Genomic DNA, 19,606 nt, shown 5'->3' with positions numbered 1-19,606 from the left:
CACTGGACAGAGGAAGATTGGAAAAAGGTGTTATGGACAGACAAATCCGAGTTTGAGGTTTTCGGATCACAAAAGAACATTCGTGAGAGGAGGGAAAAATGAAAAGATGCTGGAGGAGTGCTAAATGCCACCTGTCAAGCATGGTGGAGGCAATGTGATGGTCTGGGGGTGCTTTGGTTGTGCTAAAGTGGGAGATTTGTACAGGCTAAAAGGGATCTTGAAGAAGGAAGGCTATCACTCCATTTTGCAACGCCATGCCATACCCTGTGGACGGTGCTTAATTGGAGCCAATTTCCTCCTACAACAGGACAATGACCCAAAGCACAACTCCAAACTATTCAAGAACTATTTAAGGAAGAAGCAGTCCGCTTGTATTCAGTCTATAATGGAGTGGCCAGCACAGTCACCGGATCTCAACCCTATTGAGCTGTTGTGGGAGCAGCTTGACCGTATGGTATGTAGAAGTGCCCATCAAGCCAATCCAACTTCTGGGAGGTGCTTCAGGAAGCATGGGGTGAAATCTCTTCAGATTACCTCAACACATTTACAACTAGAATGCCAAAGGTCTGCAAGGCTGTAATTGCTGCAAATGGAGGATCCTTTGACGAAAGCCAGGTTTGAAGAACATAATTATTACATCAATTAAAAATACTTTTTTATAACCTTGTCAATGTCTTGACTAAATTTCCTATTCATTTTGCAACTCATTTCATGTATGTTTTCATGGAAAACAAGGACAATTCGAAGTGACCCCAACATTTTGAACAGTTGTGTGTGTGTGTGTGTGTGTGTGTGTGTGTGTGTGTGTGTGTGTGTGTGTGTGTGTGTGTGTGTGTGTGTGTGTGTGGAAGCTGATTCTGCTGGGCATACCTCCACAATCCTTATATGATAACCAGCCGTGACCCTCAGTCACACACTACTAATCTAATGATCCCTCCACACTCCTTATATGATAACCAGCCATGACCCTCAGTCACACACTACTAATCTAACGATACCTCCACAATCCTTATATGATAACCAGCCGTGACCCTCAGTCACACACTACTAATCTAACGATACCTCCACAATCCTTATATAATAACCAGCCGTGACCCTCAGTCACGCACTACTAATCTAACGATACAAGCATCTAAGAGTAGAAGGGCTGAACTAGGATCAGGTCCTCCCTGTCTATAACATTCTGATTCATTATCTAAAATGCAGAACGTATCCTAGATCAGCACAACTACTCTGAGATGGTTATTAATGTTTAATACACCTGTATTGTTGTATTGATACCCTGTCCTTCCTCTCCACAATCTGGCTGGTCTTTGGGTCCAGCCATTCAGCTATGGGGGATCAGCATGTCTACAGCCCATCCCACTGAGCCCTGACCTTGGCCCCGTAGCTCACAGGATTCCCCTCTTCAGGCTCAGCCACTCATACCAACCGTTCAGGGGAATTCTAGACCCCTAAACAATGTGATACAGTACCACTGGTATGGGACTTAAACAGCATGAGCACAGGGTTGGTATTGGCCTGGATAGTGCACATCTCTTCTTTAACAATCACATCGGTCCCCGAACGTGCAATTTGGGTTATCATAATAATCCAAAATGTATTGTATGGCAATGGTTTTTGATTGGAATACAGTAAGTGGTTAATTGTTATACTTGGTGGAAACACTGGAGAGGCTCTTTGGAAAGCTTTGATTCTTCAGGTCCGAAGCAAACACAGATGTGTTGTAAAGGGACGATGCTGTACTACTTCCCATAATGTTAGAGGTCGGAGTCAAGACACTGAGGGCCTGGTCATTAATCAGTTGTTTGAAGCCTTAAATCCCAAATGAAGTTTCAACATATAAACCTCCATTATTGTGTGTGAAAAAAAAACACTTACTAAGAACACCAGAGGCCCTGAGCTCCAGTCTGTTGACTTAACCAGACAGGGAACTAAACTGTGTGTTACCTGTCAAGGGGTCATAAACACTACACTCTCCCTCGTTAACCCACAGTTGATCCCAGGGGCCAAAAGTGATGTTGGCGGTAATCAGGTGCTACAGGCAATCTTTTGGGTCCATGCACAGTATGTTGTTCCCTAATTCTAGAATGTTCAGGGTTCTGTCTAGTCCAGCTTTTCAATCTATCTCTCCCATGTCGTCTATCTTCTGACCCACACACACACACACACACACACACACACACACACACACACACACACACACACACACACACACACACCCTCCTCTCCAGCTGGTTCCTCTCTACTGCTGATAGAGCAGAGCTCTTCTCCAGACTGCAGTGTTACATGTCTACCCAGCGTTGCAGATGGCAGTCACATGTCCTGCCCAACAGCTGTTCCAGACTGTTTTAATACTCTATTGCAAGGATCATCAACTAGATTCAGCCGCGGGACTTTTTGTTCCTTGAGCGGATGGTCATGGGGTCCGGAACATTATTATAAATAATTTGTAGACTGTAAATGGACAGCAAGAAGCCCAAAGTGATATAATATTTGACTAAAACAGAATCATTTCAAACCTTGCTTACATTTGTATACGATCACATACATCTCTCTATTATGCGTGGGAGAACTTTGGAACAGATCCCCCCCCCCCCCAAAAAAAAAAATCACTTGGAGCTGGACATAAGACTGTGTGTTTATAGTCTTATGTCCAGTAATACAAAATAGTTTACAGTTAGGGAACCCTGCTGTATTGGGAGAGATAAGAGATCAGGGGGAGGTGTGTGTGTGCGTCATAGACTTATGGTGCGTGTGTGTGACCCAAAGGTCTTTATCAACAATGGGCAGTTTTCTAGTGCAGTGATCTGAGCCAGCGTCAGCTGCACAAACCACAGACGGATGAGTTTCACACTTATGGAAGACTGGGTTTCTCCAACCAACTGCTCTATGGCGGATAAGGCTCTGTGGGGTTTAATTGACAGCAGAGCTCTTCCCCAGACTGCAGGTCTGTGCCCTGAAAGGACATGTATTTCCTTTAGGCCAACTTTAATGGACAGGAGGGAGAGTGGGAGGGAAGGCCTTGGCCAAGTGACTGAGTCATTATTCTGTACTTGGGACTCATATCAGAGCCACAGAGGGAATTCTGAAAAAGGCACCGACATAACGTGTGTGTGCGGGGAGGCCTTACTGCAGACACCTGTAACTTCTCACCCACTGCAGCCAAAATCTTGTGCCATAGTCTCTCTTTCTCCCCTGAGTGGATGTGACAGGCTGGAACAGCTCTGGTGTTAAACTCTGTTTGTCTCAGTGTGAAATAATGAGGCCATGCTAGTCAGTCATTACACCACTGGAATTAACCTGTTAGTGGGAAGAGTGTCTGAAGAATGTTCTGGAGAAAGGTGAGAGGAAGTCCCCCATTGTCAGAGTAGTCTATTCCATACAGTCACACTAGATGAGAGGGTATTGGTTTGAATCAAGGCATGGGCTACTGTTTTCCCTTCATTGTAGAGTTTCTGTTATTGTGTGTAGCTCAGTTGGTAGAGCATGGTGCTTGCAGCTCCAGGGTTGTGGGCTTGATTCCCACAGGGGACCAGTATGAATCAAAAGTATAAAAATGTGCGTACTCATTACTGTAAGTCACTCTGAATAAGAGGGTCTGTTAAGTGACTAAAATGTAAATTGTGGCTTAATTGTATTTATTTGCATGACCAATGTGTCTGACATTCAGGTGTGTGTGTGTGTGTGTGTGTGTGTGTGTGTGTGTGTGTGTAGGGCAGAGCGGCCTAGGGAAGTCCACTCTGATGAACACTCTGTTCAAGTCCAAGGTGAGCCGTAAGTCAGTGCAGGCCACGTCCCAGGAGAAGATCCCCAAGACCATCCATATCAAGTCTGTCAGCCACGGTGAGAGGAGGAAGAGATCACTCACACTGTTTATTTCACTCTTTCTTTTCTGCACCTCTCTAGCTCCATCTTTCACTTCATCCATCTCACTCTCTACTCAGTCTACCCTGTGTTGTGATTACAGTCTGAGGTACATTTGGCCTCTCAGAGGTGCTTGTATTCAATCTAATTGTGTCTGTCTGTGTTCAGACATTGAGGAGAAGGGGGTGAGGATGAAACTAACTGTTATCGACACGCCCGGCTTCGGCGATCAGATCAACAACGACAACTGGTACAGTAACAGTACAATCCATAGCTGAAATGTTATTTATAATGTGCATAGGATATATCCTATCTATGTGTATATACAGTTGAAGTTCGAAGTTTACATTCACCTTTGTTTAACTTGGGTCAAACGTTTTGGGTAGACTTCCACAAGCTTCCCACAATAAGTTGGGTGAATTTTGGCCCATTCCTCCTGACAGAGCTGGTGTAACTGAGTCAGGTTTGTAGGCCTCCTTGCTCGCACACACTTTTTCAGGTCTGCCCACAAATTTGCTATAGGATTGAGGTCAGGGCTTTGTGATGGCCACTCCAATACCTTGACTTTGTTGTCCTTAAGCCATTTTGCCACAACTTTGGAAGTATGCTTGGGGTCATTGTCCATTTGGAAGACCCATTTGCGACCAAGCTTTAACTTCCTGACTGATGTCTTGAGATGTTGCTTCAATATATCCACATAATTTTCCTGCCTCATGATACTATCTCTTTTGTGAAGTGCACCAGTCCCTCCTGCAGCAAAGCACCCCCACAACATGATGCTGCCACCCCCGTGCTTCACGGTTGGGATGGTGTTCTTCGGCTTGCAAGCCTCCCCCATTTTCCTCCGAACATCATAACAATGGTCATTATGGCAAAACGGTTCTGTTTTTGTTTCATCAGACCAGAGGACATTTCTCTAAAAAGTACAGTCTTTGTCCCCATGTGCAGTTGCAAACCGTAGTCTCGTTTTTTATGGTGGTTTTGGAGCAGTGGTTTCTTCCTTGCTGAGCGGACTTTCAGGTTATGTCGATATAGGACTCGTTTTACTGTGGGTATAGATACTTTTGTACCTGTTTCCTCCAGCATCTTCACAAGGTCCTTTGCTGTTGTTCTGAGATTGCTTTCCACTTTTCGCACCAAAGTACCTTCATCTCTAGAAAACAGAACGCGTCTCCTTCCTGAGCGGCATGACGGCTGCGTGGTCCCATGGTGTTCATACTTGCTTACTATTGTTTGTACAGATGAACAATGGTACCTTCAGGCTTTTGAAAATTGCTCCCAAGGATGAACCAGACTTGCGGAGGTCTACCATTTTTTTTTCTGAGGTCTTGGCTGATTTATTTGGATTTTTCCATGATGTCAAGCAAAGAGGCACTGAGTTTGAAGGTAGGCCTTGAAGTGCATCCACAGGTACACCTCTAATTGACTCAAATGATGTCAATTAGCCTATCAGAAGCTTCTAAAGCCATGACATCATTTTCTGGAGTTTTCCAAGCTGTTTAAAGGCACAGTCAACTTAGTGCATGTAGACTTCTGACCCACTGGAATTGTGATTAAGTGAAATAATCTGTTTGTAAAAAATTGTTGGAAAAATGACTTGTGTCATGCACAAAGTAGATGTCCTAACTTGACTTGCCAAACCTATAGTTTGTTAACAAGAAATGTGTGGAGTGGTTGAAAAACGAGTTTTAATAACTCCAACCTAAGTGTATGTAAAGTTCCGACTTCAACAATATGTGTGTGTGTGTGTGTGTGAGTGAGATATATATATATATAGATATATATATGATATAGATATAGATATATATAGATCTATATATATATATATATATATATATATATATATATGATAGATATATATATATATGATAGATATATATACAGTTGAAGTCGGAAGATTATACACTTAGGTTGTACTCATTAAAACTCGCTTTTCACCCACTCCACACATTTCTTGTTAACAAACTATAGTTTTGGCAAGTCAGTTAGGACTTAACACCACATTCTTAAAATAAAGTGGTGATCCTAACTGATCTAAGAGAGGGAATTTTTACTAGGATTAAATGTCAGGAATTGTGAAAAACTAAGTTTAAATGTATTTGGCTAAGTTGTGTATAAGTAATAATAGTGTATAATAATAGTCAAGACATAAACTATGTAGTAACACACATAGAATCATGTAGTAACCAAACAAATTCAAAAAGTGCAAAGCTGTCATCAAGGCAAAAGGTGGCTACTTTGAAGAATCTCAAATATAAAATATATTTTCATTTGTTTAAAAGTTTTTTGTTTATGATATGATCCCATGTGTGTTATTTCATAGTTTTAATATCTTTACCATTATTCTACAATGTAAATAGTAGTAAATAAAGAAAAACCCTTGAATAAATAAGTGTGTCAACTTTTGAGTGGTACGGTCTCTCTCTCTCGTTAATATAAATGCTTAACCCATTACATCTCATCTAGATGACTAGTGTACACAGTACTGTGTATGACCTCATCTATCCTCTTTCTCTCCCCCTGCTAACTCCCTCTTCCTGTCTTTCTCACTTGTCTCCCCCTATCCATCCCCCAAAACTCCCCCTTTCTCTTTTAATCTGTCTCTCCCCTTCCTTCCACTTCCTGTCTTCTTCCCCTCCCTCCCTCCACAGTTGGCAGCCCATCATGAAGTTCATTAATGCCCAGTATGAGCAGTACCTTCAGGAGGAGATCAACATCAACCGGAAGAAGAGGATTCCAGACTCCCGGGTTCACTGCTGTATTTACTTCATACCCCCTACTGGACACTGGTGAGGCAGGCACACGCGCACACACACACAAACAGGAAGACGCACACAGACATACACACACACACACACACACACACACACACACACACACACACACACACACACACACACACACAGGAAGAAGCGCACATGCGCACACACCACACACACAGGTAGATGTGCACATGCACAGACAAACTCTCTCACACACACACACACATACACACACATGCACAGACAAACTCTCTCACTCACACACACACACACACACACACACACACACACACACACGTAGACACACACACACACGTAGACGTGCACATGCACAGACACACTCACACTTTCCTTGTGAAGGGTATGAATGTGTGGAATGTTTCAGGTGAATGTTTAGATATCCTGGGAGATAGTCAAGCTGATTATTAGCTAAACTTCATTTTTTGGATTTTCCACTTTTTACTGTTCTATACAGTTATCATGCCTTTTGAGTGATCAAAAATGGCATGTAATCAATCACAATAATTGTCATACACACACAAGCACAGTGTCAGTGCAACAGTGCTGCTGCCCCCTGCTGTCCCTGAACAGGAGAGGATATGCAACTGGGAGATTGAAAAAGGAGAGTGAGAAATCGAGTGAGTGAGAGAGGGAAGTGATTTATGTTAGATAAGCAGTGAGTCATAGGGAGAGTCCTACTCAAAAAGCCCTGAATCATCAGAACAGGAAACAGAGGAGGAGGACACAGTGAGTTTGGCATGACTTTCTGATACACATTAGTTATAACAACAATCTAATGCCCCGTGCTGTGCCATTCAAATATCACATATGATGTCCAACGTCATACTGTGCCCTTCTGTGTAACATATACAGCCTATGTATGGGCCAGATTCCCGGACAGAATGGAGATTCTCTGTTGAGTACGCTTTTTAGTCTAGGACTGTCTGTCTGAATGTACAGGTCATGTTCTGCTACCCCTCACCACCGCTCTGGATTGACCTGTAGTGGATCCTCCTCTGCTCCTGCAGCTCAGAGGGACAGACAGATGTGGGAACACTTACTCTTCCAGACCCCCCTCCATTTCCTGTTTCACAGGCAGCGAGTTGCAACACGTCCCATAACACCCGTTTTCCATGACTGGGAAAAATGGCTTTCTCGCTCTCTTTCGCCAGGCCTTGAAACAAATGCCTGTGTTTGCCTCCCTGCTCCAAGTTTCTGTCTCTGGGGTTTCTGCTGCTCACACATCTGGGCCTTATTTGAGCTTCATACAGAGCTACCCCCCCCCCCCCCAAAAAAAAGAAATGTTGCTACGGTATACAGCTATTACCCTTTAATTGAATTTTCCTCCTGTGTTATGTCTGCTTCTCCTCTGCATCTACCCCATGATGGTTCTACCCTTTGTTGCAATGGTCTGGGTTCCAGTGCTGTGGTGGACTGCAGGCTTTGCCCTCATTTCTGTGGTTGTGATGTACAAGAGCGAGAGCCTTAACATATTGTCGTCCCCCCCCGATATAGCTTGAGCAGCGTTTCATGTTGTTCCAGCGTTGCGGATGTCTGTCACATGTCCTGCCCAACAACTGTTCTAGTCTAATGTTTAATACTCTAATGGGAGCGATATGAAACAGAGGTTGTGTGTGTGTGTCGTGTGTGTCGTGTGCATATGTGTGTGTGTTGTGTGTGTATGCACATGCTCATCTGTGTGACCCAAAGGTCTTTATCAACAATGGGCAGTTTTCTAGTGCAGTGATCTGAGCCAGCATCAGCTGCACAAACCACAGACAGATGAGTTTCACACTTATGGAAGACTGGGTTTCTCCAACCAACTGCTCTATGGTGGATAAGGCCCTGCTCAGTTCAAGGCTCAGTGTGGTTTAATTGACAGTGACAGACACGCACTGACTGATGTGGGTCTCAGATATACAGTAGGTTTAGCTTGTACATAGAGTTTGTACGTGAAGCTACAGTACTGTGTCTGCTTGTGTCGGCCTCGCTATGGGTATTTCTCTTGGAGGATACCGCCCTCTGTTGGTTCTAGGATGTATCACACTGTCGACCCAAATAAAGACTGTAAAACGTTGAACAAGAACTATAAAACAGACCTGGGTTCTAATACTATTTCAAATAATTTATAATACATTTGCCAGGCTTGATTGAGCTTGCCTGTTGCAATGGAACCAATAAAAAAAATCCCAAAAGTGAAAACCCCGCCCACCTGTCGCTTCAGGCAGGCTAAAGCAAATACTCAAAGTATTTGAGACATTTCGAATAGTGTTTGAACCCAGGTCTGCTATAGATACAGGTGAAATGAAGCCCCTCTCTCATTCCTCCCCTTCTCTCTCACACTTCCAGTCTGCGACCTCTGGATGTGGAGTTTATGAGGCGTCTCAGTAAGGTGGTCAATATTGTTCCTGTCATCGCCAAGGCAGATACACTCACCCTGGAGGAGAGGGACTTCTTTAAACAGAAGGTGAGCGCTCTCTCTCTCTCTCTCTCTCTCTCTCTCTCTCTCTCTCTCTCTCTCTCCCTCTCTCTCTCTCTCTCTCTCTCTCTCTCTCTCTCTCTCTCTCTCTCTCCTTCCATCTTTATCTGTCTCCAATTCCTCTTTTTCTGTTGCATGCTGCCTCTCTCTCTCACATATTTTGTGTTCTCCGCAGTAACAGGAAATGTTTCTTAAGTTGTTTGGCCACTGCCGCCCGTTCGGTCACTGTCCAATGAGAGAACACTGAGGATGTTTTGTGTGTATAGAATACTTGTGAGGTCAGGACCTATATTGCCAGGCTCTGGATTGGAGAGGAGTTCTGTGGGAGTCCAACCTCTCTCTCCCTCCTTTTCTGTCTCTCCCTCCTTTTCTCTCTCTCTCCCTTTCTCTCTCTCTCTCCCTCTCCCCCAATTTTGAATTGGCTAGAGGTGAGTTCTGTCCAACTTCTCCCGTCTCCTTCCCTCTCCTCCTTCCTCTCTCCCCTGACTGCTGATGTGGTCACAGTGGACTCCATTACATCACTTCCTCCTATGTGGTGGGGATCTGAAACATAAAATAATTATTTGATCACAGACCCCAAGAGGGAAAGTAGTAGTAGATGCAGCAGTAGTAGTAGATGTAGTAGTAGATGCAGCAGTAGTAGTAGATGCAGCAGTAGTAGATGCACCAGTAGTAGTAGTAGATGCACCAGTAGTAGTAGTAGAAGATGCACCAGTAGTAGTAGTAGAAGATGCACCAGTAGTATTAGTGGTAATAGTAGATGCAGCAGTAGTAGATGTAGCGGAATGGGAGGTTGTAGTAGATGTAGTAGATGTAGTAGTAGTAGATGCAGTAGTGGTATTAGTGGTAATAGTAGATGCAGCAGTAGTAGATGTAGTAGTAGATGTAGCGGAATGGGAGGTTGTTGTAGTAGATGCAGCAGTAGTAGTAGTAGATGTAGCGGAATGGGAGGTTGATGTAATTGTAGGGGAATGGGAGGTTGTTGTAGATGCAGTAGTAGTAGTAGTAGATGCAACAGTAGTAGTAGTAGATGCACCAGTAGTAGTAGCAGTAGATGCAGCAGTGGTATTAGTGGTAATAGTAGATGCAGCAGTAGTAGATGTAGATGTAGCGGAATGGGAGGTTGATGTAATTGTAGGGGAATGGGAGGTTGTTGTAGTAGTAGATGTAGATGTAGCGGAATGGGAGGTTGTTGTAGTAGTAGATGCAGTAGTAGTAGTAGATGCACCAGTAGTAGTAGCAGTAGATGCAGCAGTGGTATTAGTGGTAATAGTAGATGCAGCAGTAGTAGATGTAGATGTAGCGGAATGGGAGGTTGATGTAATTGTAGGGGAATGGGAGGTTGTTGTAGTAGTAGATGTAGTAGTAGATGTAGCGGAATGGGAGGTTGTTGTAGTAGTAGATGCAGTAGTAGTAGTAGTAGTAGTAGTAGATGTAGCGGAATGGGAGGTTGTTGTAGTAGTAGATGCAGTAGTAGTATTAGTAGTAGTAGATGTAGCGGAATGGGAGGTTGATGTAATTGTAGGGGAATGGGAGGTTGTTGTAGTAGATGCAACAGTAGTAGTAGTAGTAGATGCAGCAGTGGTATTAGTGGTAATAGTAGATGCAGCAGTAGTAGATGTAGTAGTAGATGTAGCGGAATGGTAGGTTGTTGTAGATGTGGTAGTAGTAGTGGAATGAGAGGTTGATGTAATTGTAGATGTAGGGGAATGGGAGGTTGTTGTTGTAGTAGTAGATGTAATTGTAGGGGAATGGGGGGTTGTTGTAGTAGCATTAGTAGATGTAGTAGTAGTGGAATGGGAGGTTGATGTAGATGTAGGGGAATGGGAGGTTGTAGTAGTAGATGTACTTGTAGGGGAATGGGAGGTTGTTGTATTAGTAGTAGATGTAGATGTAATTGTAGGGGAATGGGAGGTTGTTGTAGTAGTAGATGTAGGGGAATGGGAGGTTGTTGTAGTATTAGTAGTAGTAGTAGATGTAGGGGAATGGGAGGTTGTTGTAGTATTAGTAGTAGATGTAGTAGTAGTAGTAGATGTAGGGGAATGGGAGGTTGTTGTAGTAGATGTAGTAGTAGTAGTAGTAGATGTAGGGGAATGGGAGGTTGTTGTAGTAGTAGTAGTAGTAGATGTAGTAGTAGTAGTAGTAGTAGATGTAGGGGAATGGGAGGTTGTTGTAGTATTAGTAGTAGTAGTAGTAGATGTAGGGGAATGGGAGGTTGTTGTAGTAGTAGTAGTAGTAGTAGTAGTAGATGTAGGGGAATGGGAGGTTGTTGTAGTAGATGTAGGGGAATGGGAGGTTGTTGTAGTATTAGTATTAGTAGTAGTAGTAGATGTAGGGGAATGGGAGGTTGTTGTAGTATTAGTAGTAGATGTAGATGTAGGGGAATGGGAGGTTGTTGTAGTAGATGCAGCAGTATTAGTAGTAGTAGTAGATGTAGGGGAATGGGAGGTTGTTGTAGTAGAAAAAGTAGTAATTGAAAAGGGCAGGCATTCATTTCAAGGCAATTATAGCAGCCATGCTCACAGATCCACACCAGTGTCCCTCTCATTAGGGAAGCTCTGTACGACCGGATAGAAACAGTTTAACTGGTGTGTGTGTGTGTGTGTGTGTGGAAGGGGGTGGTGTGTGTGTGTGTGTGTGTGCTTGTCTGTTTGTAAACGTGTACACTGACAGTGATGGTCCGTTGGTTTCAACAGAACATTTTGGAGGAGATTAGTGAAGGGATTTAAGTTAACACCACCTAAAGCTGTGGGTAACGCAGTGTGCAGATGGTCTCGATTTCTCACAAAATACTGTTATGTATCCAAAGGATTTGTCAGACATGTCTGGCTAATTGCGGTTAGGCTTTTGCTTGTGTGTTCCCATAACCTTTTTAATTCATGTATTCGAGTCTCTGCAAGGGTGTATAATGCATTTGTCGTTTTTCTCAACCTTTTTTATAGCAGGGACCAGCAGGCTAGATAGTTTATTGTAAGCGGCCTTACAATAAAACATCACTGTAGAACTGACTAAATGAGAGCCAGTTAACCAGCTCAGGGACCAGCAAGCAACATCCCATGGACTGGGGCTTTTCCACAGAAGAGGATGAGAAACACACTTCAATGAATTTTTCAGTCTCCACCCTAGTCACAGAGCTACCCTAACCTCTCCCCTCTTCATAGAGGTCACTCCCCCTAACCCTGCTCCTTCAGCTCCAGAAGGAAGCCCTCTGTGTGGGGAGGATGTATTACCATTACCGGGCCAGTCTCACACTCACCTCTCACCCAGAACTGGTTTTGTGTCCCCAGATCAGGGAAGAGCTACGGGCCAATGGGATCGACGTGTACCCCCAGAAGGAGTTTGACGAGGACGCAGAGGACCGGATGATTAATGACAAGATCAGGGTGATTTGAGTTGACACATCCATCCACAGCTTTACCCACTTGCCCCTAGCCATTACCGCTTATAGCTCCACTCATCTGTGCTACGTCCCTGTTACAGTAGGTCCCTGTTGATCTATGTTGATAACCTGGTTAAATTACAGTTAGGTCCATGTTGATCCATGTTGATAACCTGGTTAAATTACAGTTAGGTCCATGTTGATCCATGTTGATAACCTGGTTAAATTACAGTTAGGTCCATGTTGATAACCTGGTTTAATTACAGTTAGGTCCATGTTGATCCATGTTGATAACCTGGTTAAATTACAGTTAGGTCCATGTTGATCTATGTTGATAACCTGGTTTAATTACAGTTAGGTCCATGTTGATCCATGTTGATAACCTGGTTAAATTACAGTTAGGTCCATGTTGATCCATGTTGATAACCTGGTTAAATTACAGTTAGGTCCATGTTGATAACCTGGTTTAATTACAGTTAGGTCCATGTTGATCCATGTTGATAACCTGGTTAAATTACAGTCAGGTCCATGTTGATCCATGTTGATAACCTGGTTAAATTACAGTTAGGTCCATGTTGATCCATGTTGATAACCTGGTTTAATTACAGTTGGGTCCCTGTTGATCCATGTTGATAACCTGGTTAAATTACAGTTAGGTCCATGTTGATCCATGTTGATAACCTGGTTTAATTACAGTTAGGTCCCTGTTGATCCATGTTGATAACCTGGTTAAATTACAGTTGGGTCCCTGTTGATCCATGTTGATAACCTGGTTTAATTACAGTTAGGTCCCTGTTGATCCATGTTGATAACCTGGTTAAATTACAGTTAGGTCCCTGTTGATCCATGTTGATAACCTGGTTTAATTACAGTTAGGTCCCTGTTGATCCATGTTGATAACCTGGTTAAATTACAGTAGGTCCATGTTGATAACCTGGTTAAATTACAGTTAGGTCCATGTTGATAACCTGGTTTAATTACAGTTGGGTCCCTGTTGATCCATGTTGATAACCTGGTTTAATTACAGTTAGGTCCCTGTTGATCCATGTTGATAACCTGGTTAAATTACAGTTAGGTCCCTGTTGATCCATGTTGATAACCTGGTTTAATTACAGTTAGGTTCCTGTTGATCCATGTTGATAACCTGGTTAAATTACAGTTAGGTCCCTCTGCTGCAATATATATCAAATGTCAGTTTATTTGACTCTTCATGGTATGTCTCTTTGTTCCTCCTGTCTGTCTCTGTGTTCTTTCTGTCCTGTAGGAGATGATCCCGTTTGCTGTGGTTGGCAGCGACCAGGAGTACCAGGTCAACGGCAGGAGGCTTCTGGGAAGAAAGACAAAGTGGGGAACCATAGAAGGTAGATGGCCTCCTGCTTCTCTTCTCTTTCTCCATCTTCTCATTTTTGCTTTAGCACTTTTTGTCTTTTTATCTTTGAGCAGTAGTCTCTCTCCTCAGCAGTATGAAGGCTAACGTTATGAAGAGGTCTTTTAGTTTTCCTTTCTTGATTAATGTACACCGGCCAGTTAAGACTTAACAAGACAGAGGAGATGAGCGGAAGGAGTAGAGGGAGAGGAGCAGTGTGGCACCTCCGTTTTGGACTGTACTTCTTGTGGCATGATTTTTTAATTAATTTTTTCCAATGTAATAATTTCAATAAAACCGATCAAAGTTCATTTGAGTTCCCTCTTCGTTAATTCTGCTGCCTACTACACCATTAGAAGGCCTATAATTTAGCCACAGAGGATGACAAGCTTATTTAAAAAAATAGCCTAGCTGTGGATTGTGCATAGCCCAATAACAAAGCATAACGTGCAGTTGCGAAGACGCTGCAAATCTAAGTGAATAAACAGCATGCAGACAAAACAAGCCTTCCGCAAAAACACAGGTTGGAATGCAAATGGCTCCTGCTAAAAAGAGAAGACTCTAATCTGTCCAAGTAAAACAAGAGGGATGGGCTTGTCTTTTGGCACCAGTGCATCGGCCATCACCAGTGAGTGATCTGTGCATCATTGGGTGAGTCAGTGAAACTGTAAAGAATTGTTAGGACTATAATTTCTTCCTCATATTGGACAATATGTGTGTCTCCACAGACCTAGTCCTAAGCTATTGATTTTTACTGCTATCAGATTCTCAGTTAGTCACTGTCAAAGTACAGCCTGTCATTTCGATCATTTGTGCGGTATTAAAAAAGATTCTGACAGTCTCCACTTATGTAAATTGACATGGAATTGCGTGAAATATGTTTATAAAAGGCCATATTTTTCCCGGACCCTAGGCTACTCAACATTTTCCCTATGTTTGCAACTTCTGTAAGTGCATCTACTATACTGCACTATGCCACTACGCAGATGCAATACGATAATATGCATTCAATGCTTTATAATAAAGGTTACAAAAATATATATTGTGTGTTCCGATACCTCAGAGCTCCCCAGGTCACCCCCCTCTCACTTTCTGTTCCCGCACCTCCCGATTTACAAAGGAAGCTTTGGGGAGGAGTAGAGGGGGAGGAGTAGTCCTCAGATGATTTCACTCGTCCCCAGCCCAGACAGACAGAGACACAGACTGTGTCATACAGCTGGCTGAGACTACCGCTCTACAATGTGTCTGTGTGGAAGAGGGAGGCAGAGCATGTAACACCTCTCTACAGAGGCTGCAGTGTGTACAGGCCTCTGGTCTCATAGTGACAGAGGGGTGGAGGGGAGGCTACAGTAGAGATCTACCCGTCCCCACTGAAAGTGCCACTCATTGGACTGGTGGCGTATTGTCTCAGAGGGTTTCCACTGTGCTCCACTCACACACCCCTGGTTACCTAGTTAGCATCGGTCTGAACCAGGGGTCAACAACTAGATACACCCCTAATCCTAAAACTCAGTGGGGGTGTTGTCTGGGGGCTTTTATTGGCATATGTACAAATACTTCTAGAACCATAGATGTTCACTTGTCTCTCTCAGTAGTAGATGTGAATTCCAGCATAACAACCTGTACTATATGCAAACCATTTCAAAATGTCATCATCACACACTTCACATGATCTAATTTCAACCATGCATTTAATTACATCCCCATCAGACTGAGACGGGTGACTACTTCTCTACTTCTATTAAAACCTCCCTAAAGGAAACCTTCATTTCCTGCAAAGGAAGCCTAGAGTGTCTGCAGTGGCAGGTTCTGATGTTGGCCTATAGACCTGTGATATTATCTATAATTCAGACACGCATCATCCAGTGGCCAGCGGTGTCATGTCAGACAGACAGAATTTGTTCAGCAGTCAGCATTAACTAGTTCTTTTCTCTCTGTCTCTCTCCACTGTTTTCACTAGTTCTCTCTCTCCACTGTTTTCACTAGTTCTCTCTCTCCACTGTTTTCACTAGTTCTCTCTCTCCACTGTTTTCACTAGTTCTCTCTCTCCACTGTTTTCACTAGTTCTCTCTCTCCACTGTTTTCACTAGTTCTCTCTCTCCACTGTTTTCACTAGTTCTCTCTCTCCACTGTTTTCACTAGTTCTCTCTCGCCACTGTTTTCACTAGTTCTCTCTCTCCACTGTTTTCACTAGTTCTCTCTCTCCACTGTTTTCACTAGTTCTCTCTCTCCACTGTTTTCACTAGTTCTCTCTCTCCACTGTTTTCACTAGTTCTCTCTCTCCACTGTTTTCACTAGTTCTCTCTCTCCACTGTTTTCACTAGTTCTCTCTCGCCACTGTTTTCACTAGTTCTCTCTCTCCACTGTTTTCACTAGTTCTCTCTCTCCACTGTTTTCACTAGTTCTCTCTCGCCACTGTTTTCACTAGTTCTCTCTCTCTCTCGCCACTGTTTTCACTAGTTCTCTCTCTCTCTCGCCACTGTTTTCACTAGTTCTCTCTCTCTCTCTCCACTGTTCTCACTAGTTCTATGTAGTGGGGTAGTGGCGAACTGCATCAGTGTGTGTTGGTGTCTGATTTGACCTCGTGAGGCGCTTACCATGTGTCTTCTCTCTGCAGTTGAGAACATTGCTCATTGTGAGTTTGCCTATTTGCGGGATCTACTGATTAGGTAAATATCTACGTGTGTGTTGTATGTGAATGTGTGTGTGAGTATGATAATGTGTTTCTGAACAATGTGTCTTTGTCAGTCTGTGTGTGTGTGTATGTTTGTCTGTAAATCAGTCTGTGTGTCATTTATCATTACATCCCTTATATTGACCTCAGCTGATGTCTAACAAGCCCCGTCTCTCCCCTGTCAGGACCCACATGGAGAACATCAAGGACATCACCAGCAGCATCCACTACGAGGTGTACCGCGTCCGCCGCCTCAACGAAAACAACACCGCCGTCGCCCATGCCAACGGCCTCCCCCAACACCACATGACCTCCCATGAGATGTAGAGCCCTGCCCACCGTCTCCCATGAGCCCTCACTTCCCTCCGAAGCCGCTTCGATCCTTCCATCCCGTTATCCTTCCATCCCTCTCTCCCCTCCACTCACTCTCAATGCCAAACCCTTATACAGAAGGGAGAAGACACACACTAGGGGGACTGAGGAGTGTAGTCTTAGCGCCCCCAAGTGGCCAAATACAGACACATAGAATGGACTGTTGATGCCAATGCATTGCCCCTCGATGATAACCTGGGGGGGGTAAATGCTAGCTATCACTTGCATTCATTCAGGTTTAACCAGGCTAAGTAAACACTATGTACTGCAACCTTAATCTGTGTGTTTTCAGTTATTCTGTCGTTCTTTAGGTCCCTCGTCTGTCTGGTTGGTTATCAAAATAGCACTGTGATATCAGGCCCATTACATACAAGCAGTGACAGAAGTGCCCTCAAACTTTCCTTCGGGTAAAATATGGATTTCTCATCCATTTTAGTATAGCCCCTGTAATACATCCTTCGTTCATTGTTAATTTGATCTGCTATCTGAAGGTTCTACAATGTTTATTTCTGTTCCCTTTGAGAGGGAGTAGTTTAGCCTTGAGAGACTGTATTCTGAGTAGGAGTGCTGATTTGGGATCAGTTTTGCCTTTTAGATAAAAGATTACATGGACAGAGAGACCTGAGCCTAGATCAGCACTCCTACTCTGAGATGCTTTATACACTCGGCCCCAGAACTGTGGTACTGGATCCATCGCGACAGCAGCAGAGGCACAGGACAGATACTCAGCTAAGTATTTAGAAGTATGACACATAGAAATCAAATCTATTCATTCTATGGCAGTTGATTAATTTGTCAGAGTTCTGTTTGATGATGTCTGAGAAGGGTCAGTTGAAGATGGTGAATGGGGAGTGTTTAATTGTGATGGAAGTTGATAATGCTGTTGGAATGGTCAGGATTGCATAATGTCAGGGTTACATAATGTCGGGGATGGACTGGAGGTTTTGAGTCTAGTGGACATCGTCGACACGTCTGTAGGGCCAGGAGTTTTTCCCCATAACTTGAACTGACCAGAAAAACCCTTGAGCCCTTCTAACAGCCTGTTACTAGGATGTTCTCTGAGTCGTCGTTATAGACTGTAACTAGGGTCTTCTCTGAATCGTCGTTATAGACTGTAACTAGGGTCTTGTCTGAGTCGTAGTTATAAACTAACTAGGGTCTTTGAGTCGTTGTTATAGACTGTAACTAGGGTCTTCTCTGAATCGTCGTTATAGGCTGTAACTAGGGTCGTCTCTGAGTCGTATTTATAGGCTGTAACTAGGACCATGAGTTTTTCCTGGTAAAGTCACATGGTCAGGAAACTCCTGGTCCTACACGTGTATGATGCAGAGTGAGGGGAACACTCTCCTGTTGTTTCTCTTATCATTGAGGAGCCAGTGCTTTAAGCCTTGGGCTAATAACAGTACAGCGATACATGTCCGTCATCCTATTGTGGTAATAGTTATTTTTACATGGCTGCGTCGTCGTAAAGGTATTACTGTCAGAAAATAGATTTCAAATGCCCTCAGTGCCTTTTTCATTCCAAATAATAGATGTCATTTTGGGGTGTTTTTTTTATATACAGATGTTTAAAGAGTGATTTAAAATAAATAGTATTTATGCACATTAGAATGATAAAAAACTGTACCACCCACCCACTCATCCACACGTAGTAGTTGTCCTGAGCCGAGAGCACTTAATCAGTTTCTACTGCCCAAGTCAAGTGTTTAGGAAAAACTCCTGGTCCTAGCTATGTGCCATGTCTCTGTGCCTTGGACAACACCATTGCCTTCTTATTTATTGGAGACATTCCACTAGCACATGCTTTTAAACTGGAAGGACAACAGTGACAATTAAGGCCCTGAGTTTTTCCAGACAATGTGACCTGACTAGGATAATACTCCATAGCCTATAACCAGGGAACTGAGTTTTTCCTGGTCAGGCCAAATGGTCTGGAAAACTCCTGGTCCTATTACTGATGTGCTAGCTGGTGCCAATCACCACAGCAGAAGACATTTCATTGTTATCAAGTCTCTTTATATCAGACTGCTCCCTGAAACTAAAGTCCTCCTCAAAAACTCTTAGTTCTCTCTCTTTCTCCCACTTTCTTTTCTCTTGTTCTCCTCTTCCGTTTCTTGGATATCAACCAGTAACAGGAATATGTGGTGTTTAAAGGTTTTATGTGTTTCAGTTTCAAACTATAATCCTCAACTTCCAAACATCAGCGTCGTCATGCTCTGTCCTGTATATTCATTGTCAGATACATTTTTGTACTGGTATTAATAATAACAGAATTTACCTTTTGATATCGTGTTATTTTCAAGAAATAAAGATGAAAGTTGTATATAGTCATTTCCTTGTCAATTTCTCCTCCTTTTCCAACTGTTAGTCGTTAAATTAGACCTTTATATTTTTTGCATACTTTGTAAGATTTGTATATATTTTTATACTCTTAAACATGTTAGAAAAAGTTAGATTTTTAAACTTGATGAAACTGGTAAGTTGTTTATATGAAAATTCGTATAGAACTATTGACTGCATTACTGATCTAATACCATCTAGCTGCTGATTTAATTGCCAAGTCATTAGCCTGTTTTTGATTAGCCAGTAGTAATCGATATCGCTGCCTCGTTGCACGGCTTAATTGCATTTACACTAATTACCAGAAGTCCTGAGAGTGCATGTTACCCACAGTGAAATGAAGGAGCCAATGAAGGGTCCACAGTTA

General features: G+C 43.1%; 1 protein-coding gene across 6 annotated transcripts in view; it reads left to right on the top strand.

Moving 5' to 3' along the window:
- The window catches only part of septin9b (septin-9), a 116,599-nt gene extending 97,369 nt beyond the window's left edge, over positions 1 to 19,230 (top strand). For all 6 annotated transcript variants that reach the window (XM_045719945.2, XM_045719946.2, XM_014202870.3 and 3 more), the window contains 8 exons: positions 3,718 to 3,846; positions 4,036 to 4,117; positions 6,519 to 6,656; positions 8,979 to 9,096; positions 12,396 to 12,491; positions 13,752 to 13,848; positions 16,471 to 16,522; positions 16,713 to 19,230. In XM_045719945.2, the coding sequence (XP_045575901.2) occupies positions 3,718 to 3,846; positions 4,036 to 4,117; positions 6,519 to 6,656; positions 8,979 to 9,096; positions 12,396 to 12,491; positions 13,752 to 13,848; positions 16,471 to 16,522; positions 16,713 to 16,854 (854 nt within the window). In that variant the 3' untranslated portion in view covers positions 16,855 to 19,230. The remainder of the gene's footprint in view (positions 1 to 3,717; positions 3,847 to 4,035; positions 4,118 to 6,518; positions 6,657 to 8,978; positions 9,097 to 12,395; positions 12,492 to 13,751; positions 13,849 to 16,470; positions 16,523 to 16,712) is intronic.
- The last annotated feature ends 376 nt before the right edge of the window (positions 19,231 to 19,606 follow it).

The sequence above is a fragment of the Salmo salar genome, chromosome 06, assembly GCF_965601325.2.
Source record: "Salmo salar chromosome 06, fSalSal1, whole genome shotgun sequence".
Classification (NCBI taxonomy): domain Eukaryota; kingdom Metazoa; phylum Chordata; class Actinopteri; order Salmoniformes; family Salmonidae; genus Salmo; species Salmo salar.
This window is presented reverse-complemented; position numbering and strand designations above follow the sequence as displayed.